Source organism: Neolamprologus brichardi, chromosome 5 (genome assembly GCF_056152115.1).
Source record: "Neolamprologus brichardi isolate AB-2024 chromosome 5, ASM5615211v1, whole genome shotgun sequence".
Classification (NCBI taxonomy): Eukaryota; Metazoa; Chordata; class Actinopteri; order Cichliformes; family Cichlidae; genus Neolamprologus; species Neolamprologus brichardi.
Window position 1 is genome coordinate 22875414 of NC_142108.1, and position 27888 is coordinate 22903301.

At 36.5% G+C, this 27888-nt stretch overlaps 1 protein-coding gene across 1 annotated transcript in view; it reads right to left on the reverse strand.

Moving 5' to 3' along the window:
• The window catches only part of LOC102782189 (glutamate receptor-interacting protein 2-like), a 164157-nt gene extending 141084 nt beyond the window's left edge, over positions 1-23073 (reverse strand). The window contains exon 1 of the mRNA XM_006783007.2: positions 22544-23073. Coding sequence (XP_006783070.1) covers positions 22544-22700 — 157 coding nt within the window. The 5' untranslated portion in view covers positions 22701-23073. The remainder of the gene's footprint in view (positions 1-22543) is intronic.
• Between the last annotated feature and the right edge of the window lie 4815 nt (positions 23074-27888).

A 27888-nucleotide genomic window follows, 5' to 3' on the forward strand; every position in this document is an offset into this window, starting at 1 on the left:
AGATCAAGTCAGAACGCTGTTTTCACATAGGCTTCTATAGGACCAGATGTTATCTTGCAACCTACAGCAATCTGGTGTCTTCCACATAAAATGCTAATTCTTTGCCATTTGTTTTTAGATATTGCCTTTATTTTCTTTACCCTAACGCTGTTTTATATTGATATCAGTATACAGTAAACCCCCTTATGTCTAACTAATAACATCAAGCAGTTAGCCAAATAACCAATTCAACAATCTCCATATCTAAGTTCCCCCCAATATTTCAAAGAATTGGTTTAAATGTGCACAAAAGTGTTAGTGCAACATATATAACTGGTAACAGCAATGGATGTGTTTACATAAGAAAAACATACTGCATAAAGACATAAAAACAAAATCCAACATTTCTTGGTTCTTATTAAAGTCTCTTCTGTTTGTGTGTGTTCAGCAGAGTTATTAATCACAGCACTGCTGCATAGCTAGTGCACTTTATCACCTCTCAGCAGACTTGGAGTGCAGATGTGCAAACAGCAAGATACTGTAACAACACACTTGTTCAATTAATTGGATCATACTGAAAAAAAAAAAGTTTCGCACATCAGCTAAATAGGCACTATGGCTTTACCTTTTCTTTTCAAAAATGCAAAGGTAAAGTAAATGCAATTTTATCTTTAAATAGTGACTCAGTGCAGTGAGATCAAACCTCTAATCTTTGAGAACTCAAGAACAGTTTGACTTGGCGTACACAATCCAATGAAAAAAGCAGGAACTAACAGTCTGAAGCTAGTTTAATAAATCATTACAACAGCACAGTCCTCAGAGTAAACCAAAGAGCCAATGTAGCTACTCAGTGCAGCCCATAAATGGTTTCAGTGCAAAAAGTATTGATATGTGCAAGGATGCCAGTTTAAATTCAAGCTAACACAACGATTAAGGATAATTACAGTACACTACAAGTACTAAGTGGCATCGGCGTAACTTTGTGCTGAACATTGGGGGGGTCAAGATCTCTGTCAAAATAAATAAATAAATCTCAGTGAAATCCCAGATGATTAAACATGCAACTATTTTGCTGGTAATACCTGAAACGAGTAAAGAAAATCAACTGCTTATTTATGCAAGATAATTCATAATTTTATTGGGGGGGTTATATTGGTTGGGTCTGATTATTGGGGGGGTCATAACCCCCCTGGAAATTATGCCCCTTCTAAGTGGCAAATGACCTGTGGTTCAATGGTCAAAACGATGCATTTGTATTACAATTTGTATATTCCTGATTTAAAAAACACCTCTTCTATACTCTTTTTTCTGTTTATAGCAACAAAAAGCAAGGTAGTTAACAAACTTTCTCATGCTTCTATAATTGAGTTTGGGGTTACTCTGTTAATTCTCTCAAAGAAGCATAGAGCAGGGAAAACACTCTTGATCTAATCTAGTGTGGCCTAAAGTCCACAGCATGTTTTATGCAACAGAATGAAAAAACATGTATTGATTTTTGCAGGTTTAAAAATGTCCTCCTACAAGCAACGTGCTGGATAATTCTGACAGTTAAACTGCGTAAGCAATGTTCTGGCAGCTAAACACTGAGGGTTCCTGTTCTATACTTAACATAAAAATCAAAAATGTTTGCAGCTTGTGAATTTTCAAAATTAAATACCCGGTGGATGGAAATTTTGGCTGGAAGTATAAATAAAACAGCATGCTTTTGAAGTCCAAATGCCGGCAAGACAGTAAGAAATATGTTTTTAAAAAATGTGTTAATAGGTGTTTTTTCCACCTCCTAACATCTGTTAATGACCACAGAAAAAATATTAAAAAGTGTGAAACTTCAGTAATAGTAATAAAACACTATAAAAATGTGTAACAATATGTTGTCACACATTTTACATTTTTAAAGTATGTTGTGTTGTTATGGGTTATTGCGTGCAGGGCCGTGCAGAGAGGTTTAAAGGGGCAGGTGCTCAAAGTTAAAAAGGGGCACATTGAACCAGGCTGAATAACAACAACACACATTCATCAAGAATCTAATATGGGAAGGGCTGATCTGAGACTGTAGACATTAAAAAGTCCATAGGAGAGATGGTAGCTGATTAAACAAGTGTCATGAGATGATAACAAAATGCAAAGATTGGTGACAGCGCTTGGAACCATATGGCAACAAAAAACTGTGAGAAATAAATTAGGCTCTGCCTGTGAATCACTCTTTGCTTCTTCCTTCCATCCCATCATTTCATATATCAGTCTCCACTTGCTGTCTATGTGAGAACAAGGCACAACTTGCTATTGCAATAAACTATAATCTAATTATCCACACCTAACAACTCTTGCACTTAATCTATAATAAAATGATGACAGAAAAATGTTATAGCACTGCCTTTAGTAGCCTCACACAGCTCCTACTGTTTCCTCCTCATGTCCTTACCAGGCATGTCTGGACAATGTTATATCATGAGTAATAATTTTAAAAAATCCATATACATAAAACACACACATGCACGCATGCACAGTGACATTTCAGACCTTCTTCAGAATACTGTATATACTATGGGCATCGTGGTGCTGATCCAGAATCCTTACATTATTATTTATTACTAGAGCTACAATAATAAAGCAATGAGGAGGAGGAAGTAATAAATATGAAATTATGTATTTATGATGATTCCATTTGTTTCACTATCCACTCTGTGCAGGGGCAAAGCTTATTACATTTTTAAACTGTAGAGATACAATAATTTTACTGCAGTAAAATCCAAATTTTGTTTTATTTAAAATATAATATAATATAATCTGCTTCTTAATATATGTTCTTTAAAATACAGCGTGTGTTTTTTAAATATATTATAATTATAATACTGCATAATTATGTGGACATGCATATTAGATCGTTTTTTAGTGAAATATAATCCCCCCAGAAAGGCAGGAAAAGCCCGGAAACTTACTTTAAAACTAAATATGTTCTAAATACTTTAAAACTAAATATGTTCTTAATACTTTAAAACTAAATATGTTCCCTAAAACGGTGGACAGAGCTACAGACCCATGACAGCCAGGTAGCCAGCAGCTATGACCAGCACTACTTGTACAGTTAATAAAAGGACAGGTAATGTTTGTCGCGCTGTTGCAAATACAGCACGCTCGTTTGTTTCAGTTCGTCAGTTGCCACAAGACAGCTTACCAACGTGTACATAATAAGCTAATACTCCTGGGTGCTATACACTACAGTGTACGCTGTACACCTACTTACTGGTTTTGTCACATCAGTCTGTGTCTCTGAGTTAATTTGTGTTTCTCCTACAGGTCCGGACCGCTAAAAATGCGCGTGCTCTTTGTGAGCTCGTTTCCGGCTCGTAACCAGCGCGTTCTGCCGTCAAGGGCGATCATTGGTTAAATGTGATCATGTGACTGATGCAAGCCAGATCCTTTTATTTAGCAAAACTGTGATTAATAGTTAAATATTATTGTTGAGGGGCACAGACAGGACTCCGCACGCCCACACACATAAAAAAAAATAATGATAATTTTTTTAAAAAAAAAAAGTTGCCTCAACAAAAGGGCACTTTGGGCACCCATCAGGAAAGGGGCGGGTGCTCAAGCCCCTCTAGCTCCCCCCTCTGCACGTGCCTGATTGCGTGTATGTATGTTTGTCGCACAACTGTTCAGAGAGGGGGCTCTTTTTTTTCCTTTCTCTCAGTCATCTGGTACCACTGCACGTTCCATTTCATACCCAGCAAACACACACACACAAACCATTGTGTGAGGTCTGCATAAAGCATCGGGGGATGAATGCTGCAGCTGGATTAACTCTGCTCTGCTCTCATTAGCTTAATCTTCTACATGAAACACTCACACATACATGGATATAGGGATGCAGCATCTTCATAGTGTAAGCAGCATCCTGGATGTATTTTTGTGTGTCTATCTCCAGAGGCGGACAAAAACACACGCATATTTCCATGTGTTTGAGCCACACAATAGAAAGATGGGAAGATGGGATCATTATTCATATACAAACTCAAGTAGTGATAGTTTTCTTTACCATATTTTTAGGTTATCCAGTGTTGCTGCTCAAAACTGGCTTTGCTGTGCAGTACAGGCCACCTTGACTTTTTCAGCTAATGTGCATTTATTTCTGCTAGGAGCTATATCATAACTCTTATATGTGGTTGTTTACATCATCTCTATTTGTTGTTGTTTTCTTTCTCAGCTGCTTCCTTTTTAGTTTTGGCAGAAATGCAAATCAGTGCTAATCTCAGAGCACGAATTCACAGAAACCCATGCTAATCTCAGAGAGGCGTGTGTTGTCTGTTCCTAGGCACAAACATAATGCATGCAGAAAAGATGTATGTTTCCACACACCTTGTCTACACGTTTTACCTATGACTTTATTTTGTATGTGTATGTGTGCAGTCACCATTTTAAGTGCGTAGCTGTCATTATCTTTGTTTTGTGTTTGGGTATCTGTGTCTTGTATCATGCACATTTTTGTACTTTATTTGGGCTGTCAGATTTTTGGGGGGTGTTCATCTGTGGTTATGTACATGCAAGTATGCTCTATAATTGTGAATTTATGTGTAATTGAGTGTGTGTGTGTGTGTGTGTGTGTGTGTGTGTGTGTGTGTGTGTGTGTGTGTGTCTGTTGAAACTAGGTCACATCTTCAAATCTTAACACTAGCTCCACATTAGTGTTGCATATTTGGAATCTTAAAGCAGTTGAACAGCCAATAGGGAACAGTGATGAAATATGCCCAACATGAACCTTCACTCAAACATCACAGCCGCAATGAAATTGAATTTGGAGCATACAGAGAATAAAGTTCACTGACTCATGTGAACAGAAAAAAATGTGAAGGAAAAAGTTTGCACCCACTATTTTTGTCCCTCAATAGTATACAAACATTAAATGCACATTCATGCTGTTCCAGATGATGCTTTTCCGGAGGTGCAAGCATCTGCCATTACTCATTTAAAGTAAAAAGCATGACTTTAAAATTGTTGCTAGTCATAGTTTAATCCTGCTGAGAAGTTTAATGTTGATGCTGTGTCATGCTCGCTTACTGACATATCCCTGTCTTCGCATTAAGGATTTCTCCCTAAGCCAAAGCTGGAGGCTCGTATATTAAGTGCAAAACAGTAATGGAGACACAAGAATGAGCTTTAACCCTAAATGTACCAGAACTCAGAATTACAAAAACAAATGTGTAGCACTGGCAAAAAGGCATAGTTGTGTTTATTCATTTAACTTGATTAATGAAACGATAACTATCCATTACAACCATCTGGTGATTCCATACAATAGATTATGCACAGGGTTAAAAATGAATTGCATTTGAGTATTAATAGTGCATCTCGCCCTATGGTAGTTGGGATATACTCCATCCCGCCCTGTGTGGACAGTGTGAATGGATGGATAGTTTGGCAGGTGTCTGGGTTGGTAATATGGCAATAAGGGAATTCCAAAACTTTCAAGGTTTTTAAGCTTTGTCCCTAGCTGAAAAAGTGAACTAGAAAGGAAATAAAAAATGATATCTGTTTCTGTCTTTCACACCCTCCAATGGTGTGTATCAAAAAAAATATAGTAGCACATCCCACCTACTTGTTAGCCTAGTTGGCTGTGATTACATAAGGAAGTACTCTGCACATAAATATGTTAAACTTTACTGGTGACTGTGAGCAAACACATTGATGATGGAGCGGATCATGACATTTCAACCAAAATTATAAAAAATGAGATTGTATGGAATGAAAATAGCTCAACTTTGCATATGCAAAATAGTGACATAAACTACATCATGGACTTCATACCTTGAATTGGATAAGCAGAGGAAATGGATGGATGAACTTGATATAGGAAAAGCATACTCCTTGTGAATGTCTGGGCTCTTCAGAGCACAAATGTTATGAGAATCTGGAAGGGGAAAATTTATCTGCCTACTGTATGAGAAACTCTCTGTGGCAGAGGTGAGTTACTATTAAATGTTGTTTTCCATATTTTGGTGGTTTGAGGCAATTCTTGCCTTACACTTTTCAAAACATGTTTTTTCCTAAGCTGCTGGGACATCAGGTGTTTCAACTTTAGTCTAAAGGTCCAACACAAAAAATTCTAGAGCATTTTATTTTTGGTTGTTTGTTTTTTTTTTAACTATGATTTTCTACTGAACATTCTGGCTGGAAATAGTGGTTTGTATCTCCCCAACTTTCACACATTGTCTAGTTACTCTTCTGGTTACAAATGTGTCACAAATGTGTGGCTTTGGTTACATTTATGATGATTTGGACAGCACTGTTAAATGGAATTTGAAAGTTCTAATTAACCTTCCAAAATGCAAATAAAAGATGTAAATGTGCTAAGAATTTCTGTAAACAAAACTGCTCATATCATACAGGCAGAAAAAAACAAAACAAAGACAAATGCAGAAGGAAAAACCTTGCACAAACTCATATGTGTGGTATACTAGTACACAAAAATTTAGACAAAGTGACAAAGAGACAGATATACTTAGCTATTAGCTACTATTATACTATACTATTAGCTATAAAAGATGTAATTAAATATGCAAAATTATATAAAAAAACCAGCAAGGTAGATAGATGGATAGATTGATAGATAGTATTGAGAAAATTCCCTCAAGTCATTTAAATCAAATGTCTTCCTTCATCTTCTTCTAGACGGAAAATTGATTTCTTTCTCTTTGTCCTCCATTATCTTCCTCTCCTTCAATCAATTGTTTCCTCCTGTTGCATCTCATCTGTCATCTAAATGCCAGACATTTCTTCACCTCCTTCTTTCTCCCCCTTGTCCCTCCTCCTCATTGTCTCGTTATGAATGTTCTCCTTTTTCTTTCTAAGACTTTCTTTTCTCAGTCTCTCCTTTTCATTTTTGTCTCTTTTCCCTTATAGTTTCCCAGTTTTCCCTTTGAGTAATTTACCTGACATCATTTTTCCTGTCATTTTATCTAATCTAGCCAAATGACATATGTCATGTTGAAATGCTTCTGTGCTTCTTCATCCCTTTTTTCCAAAAGTTTTTCCCCTCTAAATATTTTTACCCATTTTTTTTCCTTTCCCGCCTACACCTAAGTGTTTTCTCCTCTATTCTCCAAACATGTCTTAGCTGTTTAAGGATCTGATGCAACAGAAAGCAACAGCACCCACTGCTGCTTCAATCCTACAGTGCAACAACAAACCATACTCCCTTGACATCTAATGTCATGCAAAGAGGAAGGCAGCTGCTGCGCTGTTCCCTCAGTGGTACGTGGATAACGATTGCATAATATCTAATTTAACTATCCTGATGAGTCTGAACGTGTTTTTCTCCAAGCATAAATCTGCATAAAACGAGTTCACCTGGGAAGCTGCAGTCATTTTTTTCTAATGTCCAGCTAAATATGAAAAATTGGCTAAATAATGCTAACATATTTGACTCTAATAGTATCAAATGATTTAAACTGACATTTAAAAATTTTAACTTAAAATTATGTTTTTTTGTTTTTTTGTTTGAGTTAGTGAAAGATGGCATACTTTATCAATATTCTGATGCTAGTTTAATTTGAAACTATTGTTTAACATATGCTTAAGGTTTACAGGTTAAATGATCAAAGTTTGTATTCTAAAACATACAGTGTTTCAGGTATGAAAAAGCACAACTTCATCTGTACAGAGAAAAACACAAAAGAATGCAAGACTATTAGCACTTGGAGAAGAATGCAAAGTACCACATCACAGCCTATCTTAAACTTGTGGGGATAGGTTAATTGATTAATCCAAATTGCCCATAGGTGTGAATGTGAGCGCAAATGGTTGTCTGTCTCTGTGTGTTGGCCCTGCGACAGACTGCCGACCTGTCAAGGGTCTACCCCGCCTCTCGCCCTATGACAGCTGGGATAGGCTCCAGCACCCCCCGCGACCCTGAAAAGGAGAAGCGAATGGATGGATGAATATACACAAAGTACTGTAGCTCAAAAAAATATTTGCCAAAAAAGATCCCTCCATCTACTTGTCCATTATTTTTCCAGCTGGCTCCTGTTGACACTAGAAGAGAGGAGGGTCGATATAGACTTCCAAAAGGGAAGAATGTGGTATAGAATGAAGCCTTTTCTTAAAATATCAACTAATGTCATCGAATGACATGATAAATACAAAAAAATGTTTCTGCAACTATTTCTGTGGCAGCAGGGTTGCTGTAAGCTTCGGAATATTGAAATGAAATCAAGTGAAATCAACAGCTGTCTGGAATCATCAAGTGGGAAATCAAACACAAATCATCACCGTTTTGTGTCATCACTTTAAGCTCTTAAGCTGTATAACATAGATTTCTGTATCTGTAAAATAGATGTGAGTTCATGTACAGTATGCGGTATTGTTATGAACATGGGAACTGAACTCCTTAGTAGATAAAAGCACACTTGTCATACAAAAAGTTGTATTTAATATGAGATAGACAGGAATGTTTGATTTGTCATATTGCCGTACTGTGCTGTTTATTAAAATGGCACAGTATTACACAGTTAAAGTTTGACCATTTTTTTATAGCTGAAAATCGAATGAAAATCAACCTTAACTCAACCTCTACACCAATGAACAACATTTACTGTAACAATGTGTCTTTTCTACTGAAAGGAATGAAATCAAATCAGATCAAGGATGTGAAAGAGAGACTCCCAGTGGACGCCCAGTCTGTAACAGCAGGCTTCCACATAAAAGGAACCGCCACAGGGTAATTCCCCTGTTTGATGGTACACTTGGTGAGCTAGCCAACCAACAGTGGGAAAATAAATACATGCGACAATCTGCGCTATTTCTACCACCTTCTTTGCATTCAGATCATTAGTAATTTTCTTTTTTGCATTTCTGCCCCTTCAACTAATTTTCAAATGTAGAAATGATCCTTTATTGTTCTGACTACTTTCTTCTCATCTATTTCACACTTACTGCTCTTTTTTCTTATATTTTTGTCATTTCTAAACAAAATATCTAGTTCACATCTTGTGGACAAACAGTAGCAAAATTAATTCAATCTTATGTCACTGTTCTTTGATTTTCTCTTAGTATATTGCATGAGTTGGAAATTAATTCTGAAAAATCCCAAAGAAGTAGTCAGTTGATGCTCAGAGATAAAACCCTAACCCTAACCCAAATGTCAGGTGGTAATTAAACTTCAATAATATTTTTAAATCATTTAAAATTAACAAACCAATAAATCAGCATATGGTTCATCTAAAAATAAGCAAATTTGATTGAGACACGTTAGAGCACATTTCTTGTTAACACCCCTTGTTACGGATATTAAACCCTCTTGTGAAGGTTTTTGTTCGGTTTTCAAAGAACTGCTGACCATGAAAATTCCTACAGATTTGCATTTTGGAGCACCTCTGGCCTATTCCTTTAATCACTTTACATTTTTCCATCATTCAGCACACTGACTTGTTTGCTGTCACACATCGACTCTTCCCTTAGACTTATATTAATCATTGTTAGGGAATGATCAGCAGTATTCAAATAGTAAGTCTCTACTTATTTTACTACAAAGGAACAGCTAACTAGTGAAACCTAAATCCACTTATCCTATGAGGTTGTGTATGTTCTCCACATAGAAAGGCCCCAGCCTGATGGGGGAGCTTAACTCAGGACCTTCTTGCTGTGAGGCAACAGTGCTAAATGCCACTATGCTGCCCCTTCATAGACATCCTTCTAAAATAAAAAAAATGTTATTTCAAAAAAAGTCAGGACCTGTCTGATGATTTTATCAGTGAATATCAAATGCTTGCTGTTCAGAATTGATTGAGGGCTAATGTGGTTGAGGGCACTAATGGTGCATTTTATTTATGGAAATGATAAGAAATGAATGGAAACTGGGACAAAAAAAAAGATCAGATTCTATAATTACATGATAGGAAGAACCACCATAACCTCTTTAAACTGCTGGGGTTTATTTAAACAAGACTCACAGTGTCTAAAGAATGAGTTAAAACACTCTATGGTCGCTTTACCCAAATTTTTAGTGTAATATTTAGTGCGGTTCTTGAAATGTCTAATTCTGACTTCTCATCATAAATTCCTTGTGCAGTGCTTGCTCATATTCCTCACCTTGATCACCGAGTGACAGTTAGAGTTTACTTGCATCTTCCAGTCACATAATATGCAGCACTTTTTAGAGCACTTTTCTCAATCCTTGCAAAAAATGTCACAACATAATATATTACTCATGAGCAGTGTCCCTAACTTTCAGCCCTATGTATGAGACATTAAACATTGATTACAATGCTGACAAAACAGATACTTATATTTAGTAGTTTACTGAGACATTAATAATATTATTGTTATCATTATTATTATTATTATTATTATTGTTGTTGTTGTTGTTGTTGTTGGGGTTTTTTTAACACTACCATATATAAATGGATATCAAGACTACCCACCTATACTACCTCATAAACAAGATTATGAATTAGAATAAAAGAGATGAGATATTAAAATAGTTTTTTTTCTTTTTTCAATAAAAGGTAAGACTTTTCTAAACTGCATGGTTTCAGTTTTTTAGTCATTTCACTACTTTTTAGGGATTCCTGCATTGATTTTTAGCTCATAAAAAATCAAAATGTTCCAGCCTGACACTAAGCTTTAAAAAATTATATACCCACTTGGAAAACCACCTTGTGCATTATCTTCTTTCAGTTCTTACATAGGTTGCATGTAAAGATCATGAATTTGTGAATCTAACAGGCAATGATAAGTTTGCTAACTTATTTATGAAGACTGACACTGAGAGCAAGGCTTAACTTTCACAAAAGCTGCAAAAAAGCTCAAAATGTTGCAACTTTTACAACAAAAAAATAAATAGATGCTAAAAAAATAATAATAATAAAATAAAATAATAAATTATGGATTCCAATCCATTCGAGGAAGTTAAAAGTAAATCGGACAGCACAAGTTTCTTGTCAATGACAGTATGTGCAGATGTGAAAGCTCTAACAGAACACATGATGTTCCTCATGCTCCAAATAGCATCAAGCAGAAAGACAGTTAGAAGGAGAGGGGGATTTTTTTTTTCTCCTCGCAGCAATGGCAGAAAACTCTTGAATGCTGTTCTTCCCCCGCGGTAGATCAAAGTTGGAACAGAAAAGAGACAGTTCCCTTTTCTTCTGCTATGCTGCTGATCTCTCTCTGACTCTGTACATTTGGATGGCTTCCTGTGCTTGTGTTGTGTGTTGTGCATTAAAACACTGCAAGTCAATGTCAGTTACATAGTTGTAAGTGAATCTAGCTGTCATGTTTTTAATAGTCAGCTAAATTTAAAGGTGGACAGGGTGGCATGTACTGTAGGCCTTGGCTCTAAAACTTGTGGGCATGTGTGTGTAACTGTAGCTTATATGTACTTCTGGAAGAGGAAGATAGAGATTGAACTGGAGGGTTTAGGAGGATATAATAAGATACTGCTGATGCAGAATTTCATTCTACCTTGCCCTTTTGTCCTCTAAACAACTTGCTCTCCTTCAGGTTTAAAGTGAAATATTTATACTTCTGTAGTGCACATTCCATAGCAGCACTGTGTCTAAATGCTGTCTGTGCACTGCTTGGCATATCAAGAACCTTAATCTAATGACAACCTAAAACGTCATTTTGAAATAGCATTACAACCTTATTTTTGACATGTAAGCAAATACATAAATAGATATTTAGAATGGTATTTATGCTTTATGTTCATGTCAAAATCCTCCAGGTCCTTAAATGATTTGTCTTGTCCAATCTTTTCAGTTGTCATGAAGCTCAAACCTAGGATGGAGAATTCACGACTAACAGGTTGTGAACAAGCCCAGATAGAGTGAGGATAGGAATTTAACATGAAAAGATCTACAAAAAGTTTAAGATCACTTACTGAAAGGATGCTATAGAAATACACTAGAAGTAGCTAAACAGCACCAGGATGACTGACAAACAGGCAAGGTACTAATTCCAATATCAAATAGCACTTTAAACTAATAGCAGAGGAACTGTGTTCAATGCTGGTTTCATTTCAGGGTTTTTTTTTCATGTACAATGTTGTTGCTTTCACATTTTAAATCATCCAACATTTTTCCTATAAATGACTTTTTACATAGATTGTCATTACCAGAGGGTGCAGGTCCTCTTGTGGTCTGGCTAGAAATAATGTACATTCTGAAATTATAAAATAATGGAATATAGGATTTTAGTGTTTAATTTTATGATATGCCTAACATTTTCAGTGGATAACTGGTCTACATGGGAATCAGGCCACTTTAGCCCCAAGGTCTGTTTCTTTAGTACCCTACAATGGAAATCAATACAGACTGTATCTTTGGTTGAAATCTTCCCTTTATTTAATATTATTATTCTTAATTCCTGCACAGAGATTACATTAAACTGGCCTCTCCAGTCTGACGCTTCAAACAGAAAGCAAACAGGCATTTATTTTCTTCAAATCAAATGGGAACGTTTTTTTTGTTGTTGTTGTTTTTTGTTTTTTAAGAAATGGGAGTACAGATCTTCAATCTACCTAATAAAATTTCAGTAGTAAAATGTTATGAATGCCCAAAATGTGGTATTAAAACAGTTACGTTTAATCACAGGCATTAGACCCAGTCCTGAATGTTTCCAGACGGTTATTCCATCTGGGCACAGGTCATTGGTTAGTGATGCTTGGAACGTTTTTCCCAATTCTGTCATGGGTGTCTACCAGCCAATCAACCTCCCGACCCAGAGAATTCAGAGTGGAAGCAAATTACCAATTTTGTTTTCAGAGTGTGCTGAGTCAAGTGGCTGCGTTATATATATGTATAAAAAAAGCACCTCTTTTGTCCCCTATTTCTCTTTTCTTGTGAGCTGCCCTGTTCGGATCAGCCTTCTCAAGTAACTATCCTGGCAAGTGGCCTTTTCTGTAGTCAGCTAGAAGTTATGGAGAGGGTTTAAAAGAAGCAGAAACAACATTCACTGGTATTATATAGAGTCATTTTGGAATTCTACTTTAATTTCTTGAAGATGAGAATTATATGCATTACTAGGTAATAGTAGGTAATGCAGTAACACTGAATATTGGGATTTTTGACAAACCTAAATAACTATAGGTCTACTCCCAGAAAGTCCACAAAAACTGGGCCAACATATTTCATTCATTTGGAATATAATAGACGCAAATCAGACTTTAAATAGGAAAAATACTTAAACTGTGACTAGTTAACTCTAACAAATCAAAAAGAACCAATTCAGGCCTTTTTCCAGAAAGGGATGCTTTTAGGAACACCACATATAACTGAAGCTAACTGATAGTGGCCTAATTACATTATTTTAATCTATGTATTCATACACAAACATAGATTAAAAATAGTACATTAATTATATTATCATTATTACATTATCACATAATGTTCACTTTTTCTTTTGGCTGCTCCATTTAGAGGTCAGCACACTGAATCACCTGCATCCATCTTGCCCCATCATAGTCACACCGCTCCTCGGTATAACCTTCTTCACTACACCCACTCAAAACATCTTTAACTTTGTCTCCAAACCATGCAAACTATAGTAATTTCTAATCTTGTCCTTCCAGTCACTCCCAGTGAAAAACTCAGCATCTTCCACCGTGCCACTTCCAGTTCTGCCTCCTTTTTTAACCAGCACCACTATTTCCAAGCCATGGATAAACAGGTCTTACTTTTATCTTGAAATCACAATGTTCATACTTTTCATAAAACACATGGTTTCATAATCAGTTTTAAAATTAAAGCAAAACAAAGCAGCAGAAAAAAGCTGAAAAAATTACACATGGATATCCAGTCAGTGATATAAGGTTAGAAAGATCTGGGGGAAGAGAGAAGAAGGAATTAAATATCCACCCACACACGGCTGTAGTATCAGTGACTGAAACAGAAAGGGAGATTGAGGGCAAAGTATATGAAACAGGAAACAAGTGATGAGAGAAAACCAAAGGAATGAGAAAAAGGAGTGCTGAGGGTAGAGAGATGGGAGAGAAAAAAGAAAATAGAGATTTAACACCTAAGTTTAGCTGCTAAATGTATCTTGTGAGTTCAGCCAAAGACATGGCAGTCACAATATCTGATATCATGGGTGGAATAACGCAGGGATTCTTTTATTTAAAATATTGCTTCCAGTAGTATATATTTATTGCTAGCAGTGAATAAATAAAAGAAAAAGGGAAAGAAAAAGGAAAGAAACTAAGAAAGAGATGACGCGCACACATTATCAATATAAACCCACCAAAAAAACCCAAACAAACAAACTTAAAAACACATTCTAAGACCGTCAGCAATTATAGTATAAATTGCTCCAAAGTACACGTCCAATAGGCCGCCACATTATTCCTAAACTTACACATTCCTAAACTGTGCATACTCCATACCTTAAACATCGAAACAACATCCAACAGGACACCCCACTCTCAGCGTATTCTTCCTGGTTAGCCAGCTGGGCAACTTAGATTGAGCAAAAAGAAAACTAACCAAGACTGCAAGTGTCTTCCTTGTATAAACTGGTCCAAAAACAAAGATATCAAAAGAAAAAAACCTCTCCAAACTTACCACACAGAAACTGAAGTTCTAAAACAGTCTTCTGTCTGGAACATTACAACCTGAATCTGGATAAGTTCTAGAAAACAGAAAATGGACCAAAAAGCTAACCAAAACAGTGCTTGCTAATAGGGACTTGTTTAATTGTTGGGCTTTTCTCTGTATTCCTTACAATATAAAATGTATTTAGGTGACTGCTGTTGTGATTTGGTGCTATCTCTGTAACCAGAGATAGATAAATAAAACTGAATTGAATTAATGTTATTATTCATTCCTCTGTTTCTAGTGCTCAGTGTTTTCATGTTTGCGTCGCTCAGTCTTGTCTTTTTGTTAGTGCCTTTGTTCGTCTTTGTTCCCCTGTCTCTGTCAACTTGTTAACTGCTCTTTGGTGATTGTCTGTTATTTCTTATTTTACCTTTGCTAATCTACTCATCTGTATTGCTCTGGTTCCTTCGCATGATTTGTGATTCTGTGCACTGCCCTCATTATAGTCTTGTCTTTTCCTTTGTCTAGGTGTCTGTTTTGCTTGTTATCGCTACCATGTGTTCCATTTTTTGTGTTAATTTTGGATTCTTTTGTTTGTTTGATTGTTTGTTTTCAGGCAATAAAAACTTTTTTTTTTCAATTCAATTTGGGTAGAGTATTTAATAGAATTGTATTAACATGTTATAAAATACTAGAAACCAACATTTGCACATAATACAATTTAAATCATTTAGTATATCACATAAAAACTGACAGCATTATGTCTATAATTTTAAATTTTAAAGTTTAAATAAGATGACATGTCCCAATAAGTCCAGCAGCTATTAGTCACATCAGATAAAAGGTTGATGTTAAATTGTTTATTTTTCAGGGATAAAAATTTTGGATGCACCTTTATAATCACTGTCACATCACTTGGTAAGCACTCTCATGTTAAACTGTGCTGTTTTCTCTCTGGTAAGATGATATGATAACACTGCTATCAGTCTTGCTGCAGCCAAAGAGATAAGTAAGATCGTATGATGAGCCTTGTTGATCCCTTAGGCAAAAGTGGGTCACTTCAGCTGCAAATATAGCCCCTCAAAATGAATGCAATGAAATGTTTAAGAAAGCTGCACCCTGGATTCTTTTTAATGATAATTTGCATTGATTTTTAGAGATTTTTTTTTCACTTCTACACTGTAAATCCAACTTAAAAAAACTTACTGATTATAGCATTAACAATGTAGACAAGCCATTTTAGGTCGCTGGTGGCGAGTGCCAATTCTTGGTGAGTCTTCTGATGTAGACAGCAATATCAGAATAGCAGATAATCGATATCCAGTTGAAGACTTATTGTTCTGGCTGTTAGGATGTTTATAAATGAAGGTAACAGTAAAAAAGTTAAAAAAAAAAACCTTGACTGATGTCAGACAATAAGTGGCTGAATTTGTCAATAATTAATTAAATAGGGAAATAGGGGGAAAAAGTAACTTTCTGGCACAACTTCACCTACTTGCACGGTGCATGGAGAAGAGCATATGTCTGAAAAAAAAAACACATTTTCCCAGGGCTATATGGAGTCCTGTGAGAGCAGGAGAGGGTGTAGGATCACCTTTAGCAACAATAACCTGAAGCAATAAGTTGCTGTACAACTTTATTAGTCTCTGTTGTGGAGAAATTTTACCTCAGTTTACTGAGGATTGAGGACATCCATTTATGTAGCTCTTAAGGTCTGCTACAGCCTTTCAATTGGGTTGAGATCTGGTCCAGATATTGCACTGATTTGCTTTTTAGCCAATCAGTTGTAGATTTGCTGTGTACTTTAGATCCTGTTGCATTGCTGAACATGTTACCAGTTTCAGCCAAGCTTTAGATGCCAGACATATGGGCTCAGATTTGAATCATTGTTATACAGAGGAGTCCATGTTCAGGTCAATGACTCCAAAGTGTAAATGACTGTAAAACAAGTTCAATTCCTCACCCCCACACCACAGTGCTCGACAATTAGCATGAAATATTGATGCTGATGTACTGTGATTGGTTTTTTTAAACATGGCACTGTGCACTATTGCCAGAGATGCCATAGAACAATGTCCTTTGGATAGATTGCCATCTATCCAAAGGATATTGTTCTAGATGTCTTATGATTTGTTCAGAAGCCACTTTACAAACATAAGCCATTATATGCTGTCTTTTTGGTGAGAGGAGACATTCTCTTGGCAGCCCTTCCAAATAAGCCATGCATGTTTTAGTCCTATTAGTCTAATTTTATTGTCATAAACTCATGCTAACTGAAGCCTTTGGAGTCTGACTTTGGGTTTTTTGAAATTTCTCTGAGCATTGCAGGGTCTGACCTAGTGGTAAATATGCCTCGACCTCCATTTCTTTGAAGTGTGTCATTGTTCATTGTTCATTGTTGAATTGGCTAATGATCAGTTAATCCAGTGTATTTGACTAGCAGCACTTTTCTGCTACTTACCCTCAGTAAGGGTAAGGGAGAGAGTAAGAGTGCAGTTAGTTTTCACAGGACTACATAGAGTCCTGTGAAAACTTTCTTTTCACATGTCTGTTATTTAATTAACAAATATCAAAGCTAGCATAATAATTACAACAGAAATTACAATAGTAGCACCATAGCAAAATCAATACATTTCAAAAATATATTTTAGTCCAGCTATTTTAGTTTGTTTATATCAAACAGGTCCTTAAACTGACTGTGAAAGAAATGAGTTCTAAAAGAAAAAGTCATATCAGTCATTTATTTTTAACACCAAAAATACCCCATGTAAGCACTGATAAGACAACATAGAAACATTATAATTCCTTACTGTTGGTGTAAAAAGAGATTTCTGTACTATGTAAAAAATAATTAGGATGTTTAAATATAAACTCCTACAAAAGCCAAATCACCATTTACACATACTTAAAACAGCTCTAGTTTTTTTTTTTAAAAAAGTTCTACATAATAAAATGTGATTAGCTGTTGACACCATGTCCTGACTGAGGCATTTCTGAAAAATACAAAATAAAGATATAGCTCTGCTATCACTTCAGACATAAATGAAGACAGAAAACTAAAAAGCAGCGATGTTTGTAAGATTACTAAAGTTGGGCTAGCTGGCATATAATGGTGTGCTACGTGTTGGCTAGCTACAGAGCTATGGTTAGGATAATATGAAAACATGAGCACAGTGAAGCTGGAGGATGAACGCTAACCTTTTTCCCCTCGATAAAAGTTAACATGAGGGTTCCTGATAATTAGAGACAAATGCAATCGCATGACAAAGATGCTGTAAATGGACCAAACTTTAGTCAGCAGAACAACTGAGATTATCTATCCACATCCATGATCATTAATATACTGCTGCATGTTATGCATTGCAATCTCAGATTTTTAGCTTCATGTACCCATTTCAAATATTTGTTAGCCTCAGAGTGATTCTTTTCTGACCCGATCAAATATCACAAGACAGTAATCACTGACTGTTTTTAGGGGCTTGTTCAGATTAAACAGAGCAAGATACAAAGCATTAAAACATGTTAAAAAGACAACAGCCTTAATAAACGCAGAGTAGTTTGGACCTGAAAGCAGGATTCATATGTAATCATTAAAGGTAGATTGGAAATGTATTTCTGTTTGACTAAGGTGGTGCAATGTTATTAGTATGATTTTATATAGGAGACGGTTTTTATGTCAGGTATCATCAACTGCACTGTTAGATAAATCCTGTGTTTGCTGTGATCTGTTATTTCTGTACAGGCACATTAGATTATAACCCCTCTCTTTAAAGGCTAACGTAGCCCATTCTTCATGCTATTTAACCTGTTCTTCTTTTGAGATCAGCTTTAACCTCCTAGGACCTGGCGTCCACATAAATGGACATCACATTTTGGGTTATTTAGACCAAAATACTAAATTTTGGTCTACAAGGGCCTGATATCCACTTATGAGGACATTATACTGCTACTGTTCTATCGAAATTTTAAACAAATATCCTCATATGTGGCCCTCATTTTTCTTAGAAACAAAAATCAGGTAAAAAAAAAATCTGGTAATTCTTTGTTTTTACATTCATCAGGTCCCAATATGCCCAAATATCAAAGATAAATTAAAAATGCATGCCATGGAAGAGTTCGGGTCTTAGGAGGTTAAACAGACTGATTTCCCTCTCCATCTGCATTCCTTTTGATATGCATTCAGTCTTACTTTTTCCCTATTTAACAGGCCTTTCAGTCACATGAGTAATTGTAAATGACCTAGGGATCCAATATCTGATCACAACTTTATCCCCACATTCACCTGCCAGATTCATTATTTTGTAACAGAAATATGATGGTAAGAATGAAAAGGGGCCTTCTAAAGTGACAGTTGTTTGCTGCCAACTTGACTCTTAATGCAGGACAGCATTATTTTATCTAGTAAAATAGCCTAAAAGTGACTTTTTTTTTCTTTGTCAAAAGCCTTCACAGTTTAAGTTAAACTGGAATGGATAAAATGCTTTTGTAGTATATATTTTACATTACAAATCCAGCACTTCACAATATAATTAAAATTCACACAGTCACACAAAATTATAGAGAGATTTATTTTACGCACTTAAAGCTTCCCAGTGATGGATGCCTCGAAGGCAATTTTGGCTTCAGAAATCCCAAGGACACTTTGACATGTAACAGCTCTACCTTCTACACATACAAAAAAGTACACCCCACGCTAGAAATTAGCAACAGCTTTCTTAACACTGGTTACACTGATGTGCCCTTCCAAACTGTTTTCAAATCCTGATGTATAATGAGTTGATTTATTCATGTATTGGACTGAATTCAGTTGATTTCACAATTTCCTGGCCTTTGTAAAAGTATTGTGTTTTCACCAAGCCTAACAAATTTTACCAAAGTACTTTGTTTTCTTTTTTTTATCCCCAAACAACTTGATCATAGTAGTACTCTAGAGGTAATAACATGCTTTACAAAGAAACAATAAAGCAAGATTTGGTTTGTATACTACTTAGTCCAACCAGCTCTAAAATGGCTTTTTGAAAAAAAGAAAAGTATTTGTTGTGTAGAGGGATATAATACTCCACTGTAGTCTGAATTTGGGATTTTGTTAATGCCCCTGCATTTATGCTCCTTCCAACTCTTTTTAGCTAATTTAAATGGTCACAGAGTCATGCTAAAATGTGTTCTGGTAGTGTGCGAACATGCCTGCGCTCCAAAATGTGCAGGAGGATTATTTTATCTATATATCCAGCAAACCTGATGGTTTGATAGATGATTGGTTTGAGTTCGAGTGGGATATGTCTGCAAGCTAATGGCAATTTCCCATCGCAGTAACACATCTAGTTTGCAGTATATATGTCGACAGCTGCAGGAGTTCGGCGAGAGTTTCACTGTGGTACTGATAATTTCACTGCATCAAGCACAATTATAATATGCAGATTAGAGATGAAAATGTCCTCGCATGAAAATAATACAGAGGCTCAGCAACTCGGGAGTATATTTAGGTTCCAGAACACACACATGCACGAACCAATTGTGAAAGAGTTTTAGAATAAAAGTAGGTGGGAGGATGGATTACAGTTTCACACTATCTCAATTTAACACATCTGATTCTTTTAAATATCCCAGTAAGATCTAGTTTTAGCAAACTGTTCTGGTTCTAAAACAAAGACTTTGATTATGCTTTATTTACTTTTTTAAAAACAAAATCCCACAAAATACGTACTAATAGTTGAAGATTCTTAAGGTTAATTTTCATGATCATATCTACAGTATCCAAACTCCTATGTTATGCCTAACTATATATTTATCTATGTGCTTAACCCTAACTAACATAAGTTGGATTATTTTTAATTAAAAACTCTTTCTAAATACTTGACTTCAAATGTATTTGAAGACTGTGTAACAACCTGTATTTTGTTAAAGATCCCTTTTTAAATATTAACAACAGCAAGTTTACCTCAAATTTAAAAGGTTGATAGGAACAGCTTTGTATCACATTTCTGTCTTTTGCTGCTTTACTCTATAAAGCTGTATAAATCAGTATAATAACAACTCGTTCTGTGACAGTTGAACACACGTCAGGCATATTTACACGTATTTTTCTAATATACCTTCATGATGCTGATTCTTCTTGGATTAATAGTGTATATATCATTTATGTGCACTACTCTCTTATTTATCAGTCTTATTTTTGCTTAGTTTTTTTTTTTTCTTTGTTGTTTTTTTATTACTGTTATATACATACATTTTCTCCCATTATAATGCCTGTGGCACTTTAACTTTGTTAATTGTCTATCTTTGAGTCACGATATAGACCAGCTATTGAGCTTATTTGAACAGATTGTCTGTAAAGCTTTAATGGACCTTTTAACCAATCTTTTTGTTCGCATTTTATCAGGGTATTTTTTAGTAGTTGGCAACCAGCCAGTGTGGTTTACAAGCAGTAATAAACAGCTGGACAATTTTTTGGTTTGCTGGCTGAGGACGGGTACAACAGGGATTGAAGAACACTCAGTGGGATTGAAAGCACACAAGGGAATCTAAATGCAAAAAAGGGCACATACCAATTTCTCTTTGGAGAACGGAAATTTCTGTTATACATCATTATTATTGGTGAAGCAATCCCTTGATCAGACCCACTTGTTTGCAATTCATACTAGGCATACTAAACATTTCATTGTTCTCCTGTTGCTGTAAGATGTGATGAAAGTATTCAGCAAATGGAGTATGCTGTCTGAAAGAAGAAGAAAACATAATCTACTGCGCTAGAACAGAGGGGGATGTTTGCCTTGATATTCCCGAGTTCTCTCTTGTTTTGAAAGTGACCTTTCTCAGCCTGCAGTGTAATGTTTGGTTCTCTGATGGTCGTTTGATGGCGTTTGAAGTCAGGCTGCTGTAGTATCTGCTGAGTGATTAGACACATTGTTTTGAGAAGGGATATGTGAGGCTCAAGAAGAAAATATGCACACTCATATTTTCCTCTCTCACACATCTTAAACCGCTTAGGCTTTTTCTCTATATTGACTTTTGCCTACCGCACTCATTTTCCCTCTTGTTAATGTTTGTTTATAATAAAAGCAAGAGAAAAAAAAACACTTCCCAAAATTGCTTTAAAAAGAGAACCTTCTGTGAAACTCTCTACAAAGTCTTTGAAGAACATGAGGTAGACAACAAGCTGTAGCATCACCACTAGCCAGCTCAGAGCTAATTAAACAGTAGCAGTAACTCATTAACTGAATGGAGTAGCAGACAACACTGGAAAACAGAGTCACAAAAACAAGACGCAGAGTCCAACATCTCTGGAGAAGAAAAATAACTCAAACATTTCAGCACTTCCTTTCAGTTATAGAGGAACTATTGATCCAACACTATATTAGAAGAAAGGGTTTCCAACCGCAGATACAGAAACAAGTTTACTGTTCAAATGCAATGCACAGGTCAAACTTGTGAAAGGAAAATTGTTTGCCTTTAAAACATATCCTTTTACTGCTGAAATGGTTTTTGCTTACCATGACTAAATGTAGTATTACAACTAAGTCCAACAAACCTCTGCATCACTAAAATACACCGTTACAGTAATTATTCAGACGAGTGCAGAAACCAATTAAGGTAATCTGACCATTTTTTTCCTTCTAGTACAGATGCTGCTTTTCATTTTTTACTCAGAAATGAAAACATCTCTCCTTTACCAAACACCTCAGACCAACACACAGATACACACACTGGTGTCTGCAAATCACTATGTTTCACATCAGTGTTGCAATCTGCCAGCCACAGCAGCTGCATCGAGGAAACACTTGATATTATATATATTCTGACATGCCAGCCAGAGAGCTCACAAATATGCTCTGCCGTTATCTAATAAGAGAGGCAGCCAACCCATACCTTGTAAACAAAACCACTAGTACAGAGAGAAACAATGCAGACATTTCTGTGAAACACACTAGCATTAAATCACTCACATCACTCTTCAACAACATCAAACTTTGCGCGTATGTGCACACACACACACACACACACACACACATATACACACACAACTTTGAGATGCAGCTTCTCACCGCTAATGCAGAGGCTGAAACGACAGAGTTCATCACACAGGGTATCTGGGCTCTCCAGCTCTCCTGGTCCTCCTGCCCTTCCTCCCCCTCCTTCCCTCCTCTTCTTCCTTGGTGACATCCTCTTCACCATCTTCATCACTCGCTCTACTTTGTCCATCCTGGATAGCCGAGTTTCACCTGTCAGCTCCGGATGCAATCTTCCCTCGTCTCTGTTTTTGCTTCTTTTTTTTTAACTTCTTTGTAACTGTTTATCCAGAATGCTTATAAGTTTCAGCACTCTGTGTACTAGTTTCTTCTTTCTCCCCTCCCTTGCCTCTCTACAACACTGTTACTCCTTTGCTTTTCTGAAATTACCTCCTCTTCTTCCGCCTTATTCTACCAACCTCAATTTTTTTCCTCCCTTTCCAGCGTAGCACCTAATTGCCCAGGTTTAGTTTTAGAAACACCTCAGCCATCCTGTTTTCCTTGTCTTTCTTGCCCTTCTCTTCCTTTTTCCTGTTCTTTCTTCCCCCTTGTTCAGCTCACGGAAAATCTGCACGAAACGGCGAGAGAAGTGAGACACTGTGGGAAAAGAGAGTAGAGGGAGAAAGGGAGAGGCTGCACCCCCACCCTGCTTTCTTATACACTCACTCTCCATCTATCTCCACCCCAGCCCACCTCCCTACCGCACCACCCCCACATCCAACCTCCAAAACTCTCAGCTGGTGCTTTGCTTTGCCTATCTTTTCCCAAAAGGGGGAAAAAAGCAACATGAAAAAGACCCAGCATGGTGCTAGTTTTTTGTCTTTCTGCAGTTTTATGTCTCTCTCTCTCCCTTGCTTGCTCTCTCTTTCTCTCGCACCCACATTTCATTCATCAGTAAGCACGTACACAATCACACACACAAACACAGGAATTATTGGTAACTTCTTCCATCAAATGATGTCTCTGCCGCATGATTTTCTTCCTTCTCCTCTCTTATACATTTACCCCATCCTTCCTTTTTTGGTTTATCCCTGTATGGTGTTATCTGTACCTCCATCTTTGATTCTGTCTTTCATATCCTCCTATCCATCCATACCTCCCACTCCACCAGCCTCCTTGACAACACTTTTTCCTCTCATTTCCCTCTCTACATCTAATCTGACCCTCTTAGTGTCTCTTACTATTCTTGTCTTTCTCTCTGTCATCACCCAGCCACTTCTTTTTTCCCCCTTCTGTCCCTCTGTCCCTCTGCCTCTTCTCATCTACTCTTTAATCTCTGTTTCGTGTCCTTCCATAATAAGCTCATTATCTCCTCTGGAGAAGAGGTCAAACGCACATACAGTATGCACACTCTGGTACAATTGTTTTATTAGGCAGGAAAACATTGTGGACGCTTCTGCTTAGCTGCTGAATACACAAAATTACCCATGGCCACACACAAAAAAGTATATAACCTATACTATACACATTCAGCCTTGGAGTCACTCACTCTCACATACACAGACACATTTGCAGAAGTCAGAGAGTGAACTCCACGTAGCTTTAATGAAAACTCACTCCAGGGGTTTTAGACATGCTTTTTGATCACAAGCCCAAGACCATCTGTACATGCGGTTTGATCCTGCAGTAAAGTTTGCACTCTTTGAAAAATGTGACACCTGATGAAATTGATTGTTTCCAGGAAATTAAAAAGTCACTCAGTGAAGATTATTCAGGGTTTTGAATGTCACAAACCAGCTGCTTCTGCAAGAGCACCACTTCAGAGTACACTTTCATCGGTGGAGTTTTACAGTTAGTTGAAGAAAATCAATCAGAGTAACTTATTGATAGAGTAACTTTAATGGTAGTTTATAAGAAGCCATATTTTTTTCTGTTATCCTATGTCAACTGTAGTCATCTGTTGACCTGCTAGATTAATTCCATAACTTCCTGGGGAATCCCAATCTCATATTTGGAACTAGGGGATTTAATTGTAGACAAGACCTGCGAAAGATAGTGTAAACTCTGTTTATTCTTTTTGGTTTTATTAAACCCTCTTAAAGGAATATTTGATTTTACAGCCCTTTAAGAGGATTGTACTGTGAAAAGTACCACAAACTCTCTATAATAGGATGTTTCTGTGGTGTAAACAGAGTGACAGCGTGTGAGCAAACTCATTAGGTAAGGATCATTTGGAAGAATTGAAGATGATTTATTGAGATAGAGAATTCTGTTAAACTATTTAATGATTATACTCCGATGACCAATCACAGAAGAACAGAATCCCAGCAGTGATATGAATTAGCATGAAGATGAAGATAGAGGCTTGGATGGGGATGAGGCCTCAATCTCGCTAAATGCAAGTTTGACAAGGCAACAGTCACGTACCTATGTGAGCAGGTTGGTTTTGGACAGGTCCGCCTGGTGGAGGCAAAAATTGCTGCAATCCTAAACTATCCGACTCCAACCACCAGGCGGGAACTGAAGTGGTTCCTAGGTATGACTGGATATCAACGGTGTTTCTGTAAAAACGTCTCCTGTAACCACGCTATGTAGGTACCAAAGGTACCCTTTGAATGGTCGGTAGTATGCCAGCATGCGATTGACTCAGCAAAATCAGAAAAGAGATTCTGAAAGGCAGAGCACTCAGATTTAAAGCATGCAAAACCAAGGCTAATTGGGTCAAACAAGGCAGGCAAGAAAATGACTGGAGTAGAGCAATGATCTCAACATTGAGTTTGACAGCATGAGGAAATGGAAGAGATGTAGACTTGCAGCTGAATACCCAGGAAAGCAGCTGAGTGATTACAACTCTTACTTATTGATCTTAGACATGAGCCTCATAATTAAGGGTAGATACCTAAAATGCTAAGCACCATTGACCTGTTGTCATATACAGTGTTACAACTGTGTCAGAGAGGATGATATATGATGAGCTTTGAGACAAGACTTGGGTGTGACTAAGCCTTTAACCCTTGTCTAAGTGCTGAGTTTATTATTTCAAGTCTCAGAATAGATCATTTACTGCTGTCCATACGGCAACTAGTTCTCATCACCAGTGATGATCTAGTCAACATTTTGCCCATATCACAGTAACGTTATAGAAACAGGTGGTAAAGATGATAAGAATCCCCAGTGTGATCTATGAAAATACATACACATTTTGACAAACAATGTTGCATTATTTCGATTAAATTTATATTCAGATTATCTCATTACGTGACATGTAATCTGAATAGGATAGATGGAAACAAATCACTGAATGTTGAGAATAAATTTACTGTATGGTTAGTCTTAGCTATGGTTCATTTTATTGACTTCAGCTGGTATCAGTCAGCTCTTCCTTGAAGTCCAGTCTCTTATCAAAAAAACAGCTTTAATATGTTTTAAGTTCTTAAAATAAACTGAAGGAAAGCTGAAGTCCAGCAGAGTCTGAAAAAGGAGGTCATTTGCAGACTGGCAGCCATTCTGTGCAGTGAAAGGACTGACTTCAGAGCTCACATTAACAACTTTTAAAGTATTATAGACTCTAAAGGAGACAGGAATAGCCTCAATTCAGTATTTGGCTTTCTCACCAGGTTCCAGGACCTAAAAGTTGATTCATTTTGACTACTGCAGTACATTAGGAGAAAATTAAGGTGGAAATGAAGCACTTTGGATGTCAGTGGGGGATTCCACGTGTTATTCATTGTTTTGTTGTGTTTCTTCTTTTTGAGAATAATATGTTTCATTGGCAGTAAACATTAAACATTAAATGTGAAACAGTACTGCACAATGCATTTAAAATCATTTTAAATATCATTCAGATGCCTACAGTTTTAATCAATTATATCAACAGTAGCTGTGCATTACTTATTTGTTTATTTTTTTAACACAACTGACCATATCAACCATACCTGTCCACTGAACTCCAGACATTTTTTTTCCAGCTTTGTGTTGAGCACTTTCCTTCATAAGTAACCCGCTGAATGATTTCATTCACTTAAACTTCAAAAACCAATGTAAGATCTACAGATATATTGTAGAATGCAGATAGCTAAATCCCCAAAGTGCAGAAAACTGCAGTGCAGTTTAACCTCGGGTACAGCATCTTCATTGGATTGCAGTAGGTTCATTTCATACAAAGATTCTTAAGTTCTACACCCATCCAAATGATTTTAGATTAGTAAATTAAAAAAATTCTCTCTGCACTTTAAATAAAGGGCTAATGAATAAAAAAATTATTATGATTTAACTGATTTTTCATGCAGAAACTTATCAAAGTCTGTGACCTTTAAAACGACATACCGTATGAAACATTAACTAAATTGACAGAACAATGCACGTATAATGGATTTTCCTGCTCATCTCTTTCAGTTGGTCCTCACAAGAGGAGGAGAGGACCACAAAAAGACATCCTCAGCGCTCACATACAAACACTCACGGGCTATACAAACTTTCTCTTGTGAATTTGCTGAGAGTGGTTTAAAGGGATGCTTTTCTTGTGCTAAGAGAGTGTTTGAAGTTTCATAACAAAGCATATACAGTTTGTGAGTATGTGTGTGTACGAGAGGTTGTGGGGTTGTGTGGGTGTGGTAATGTACCGTCATTGGTACTCCACATGAACTGGTTATGAAACTATCTCATCATGTAGGGGTGTGAATTGATCACTTCAGCTTGCAGTGACTTACACTTTGCACACACACATACATATACATGGTCATACAGCCCATAATGTACACTTTATCTACACAATGTACACAAATACCTAATGGTATACACATACTGGTATTAATAAAAAAAACTTGCAAAAAACTTGCAAAAAACTTGCAAACTAAAATTACCAGTAGAGTTCTATGATCACATTCATGAATAAAAGTAATGATGCGTACACTAATAAAAAAAAAGAAAGAAAGAAAAGAAAGCAACACAAAATGTGATACACAAAAAAATAAAGAGAAAATCTGATTTCAGGCTCACCAAAAACTCAGCCAAATCCCTGGAGATGATGTTTGACGGTCACAGAGTGTTCAGACACATCTCTTTGACTCATCTCTGAAAAAGTCAGCTCACATTTTGAGGATAATGTAAAGCTTTTGTTCTAACTAGTGCAGTCACTTTTTTATGTATTAGGAATTCATAGCATCTGTAACTTAAAAATCTTGAAAAAAAATATTCATAAGTGTAATGATTTCTGAGGGGACACCTGATTAACTGTGATTCTGAACATTTCATATTTTTGATGGCATATTCACTTTGCATTTGGTGCAGAGCACTTGGGTGTGACACCCAGGGAACAAGTCATCAAAACAGCCTTGTGTCATGTTGGCAAACCAGAAAAAAGCTCATGACCCATTTTCTAGTTCAACTCTGCTCTAAATTCACTAAAACTTGTTCAGTCTTTTTCTTGGATGGTGGATTGA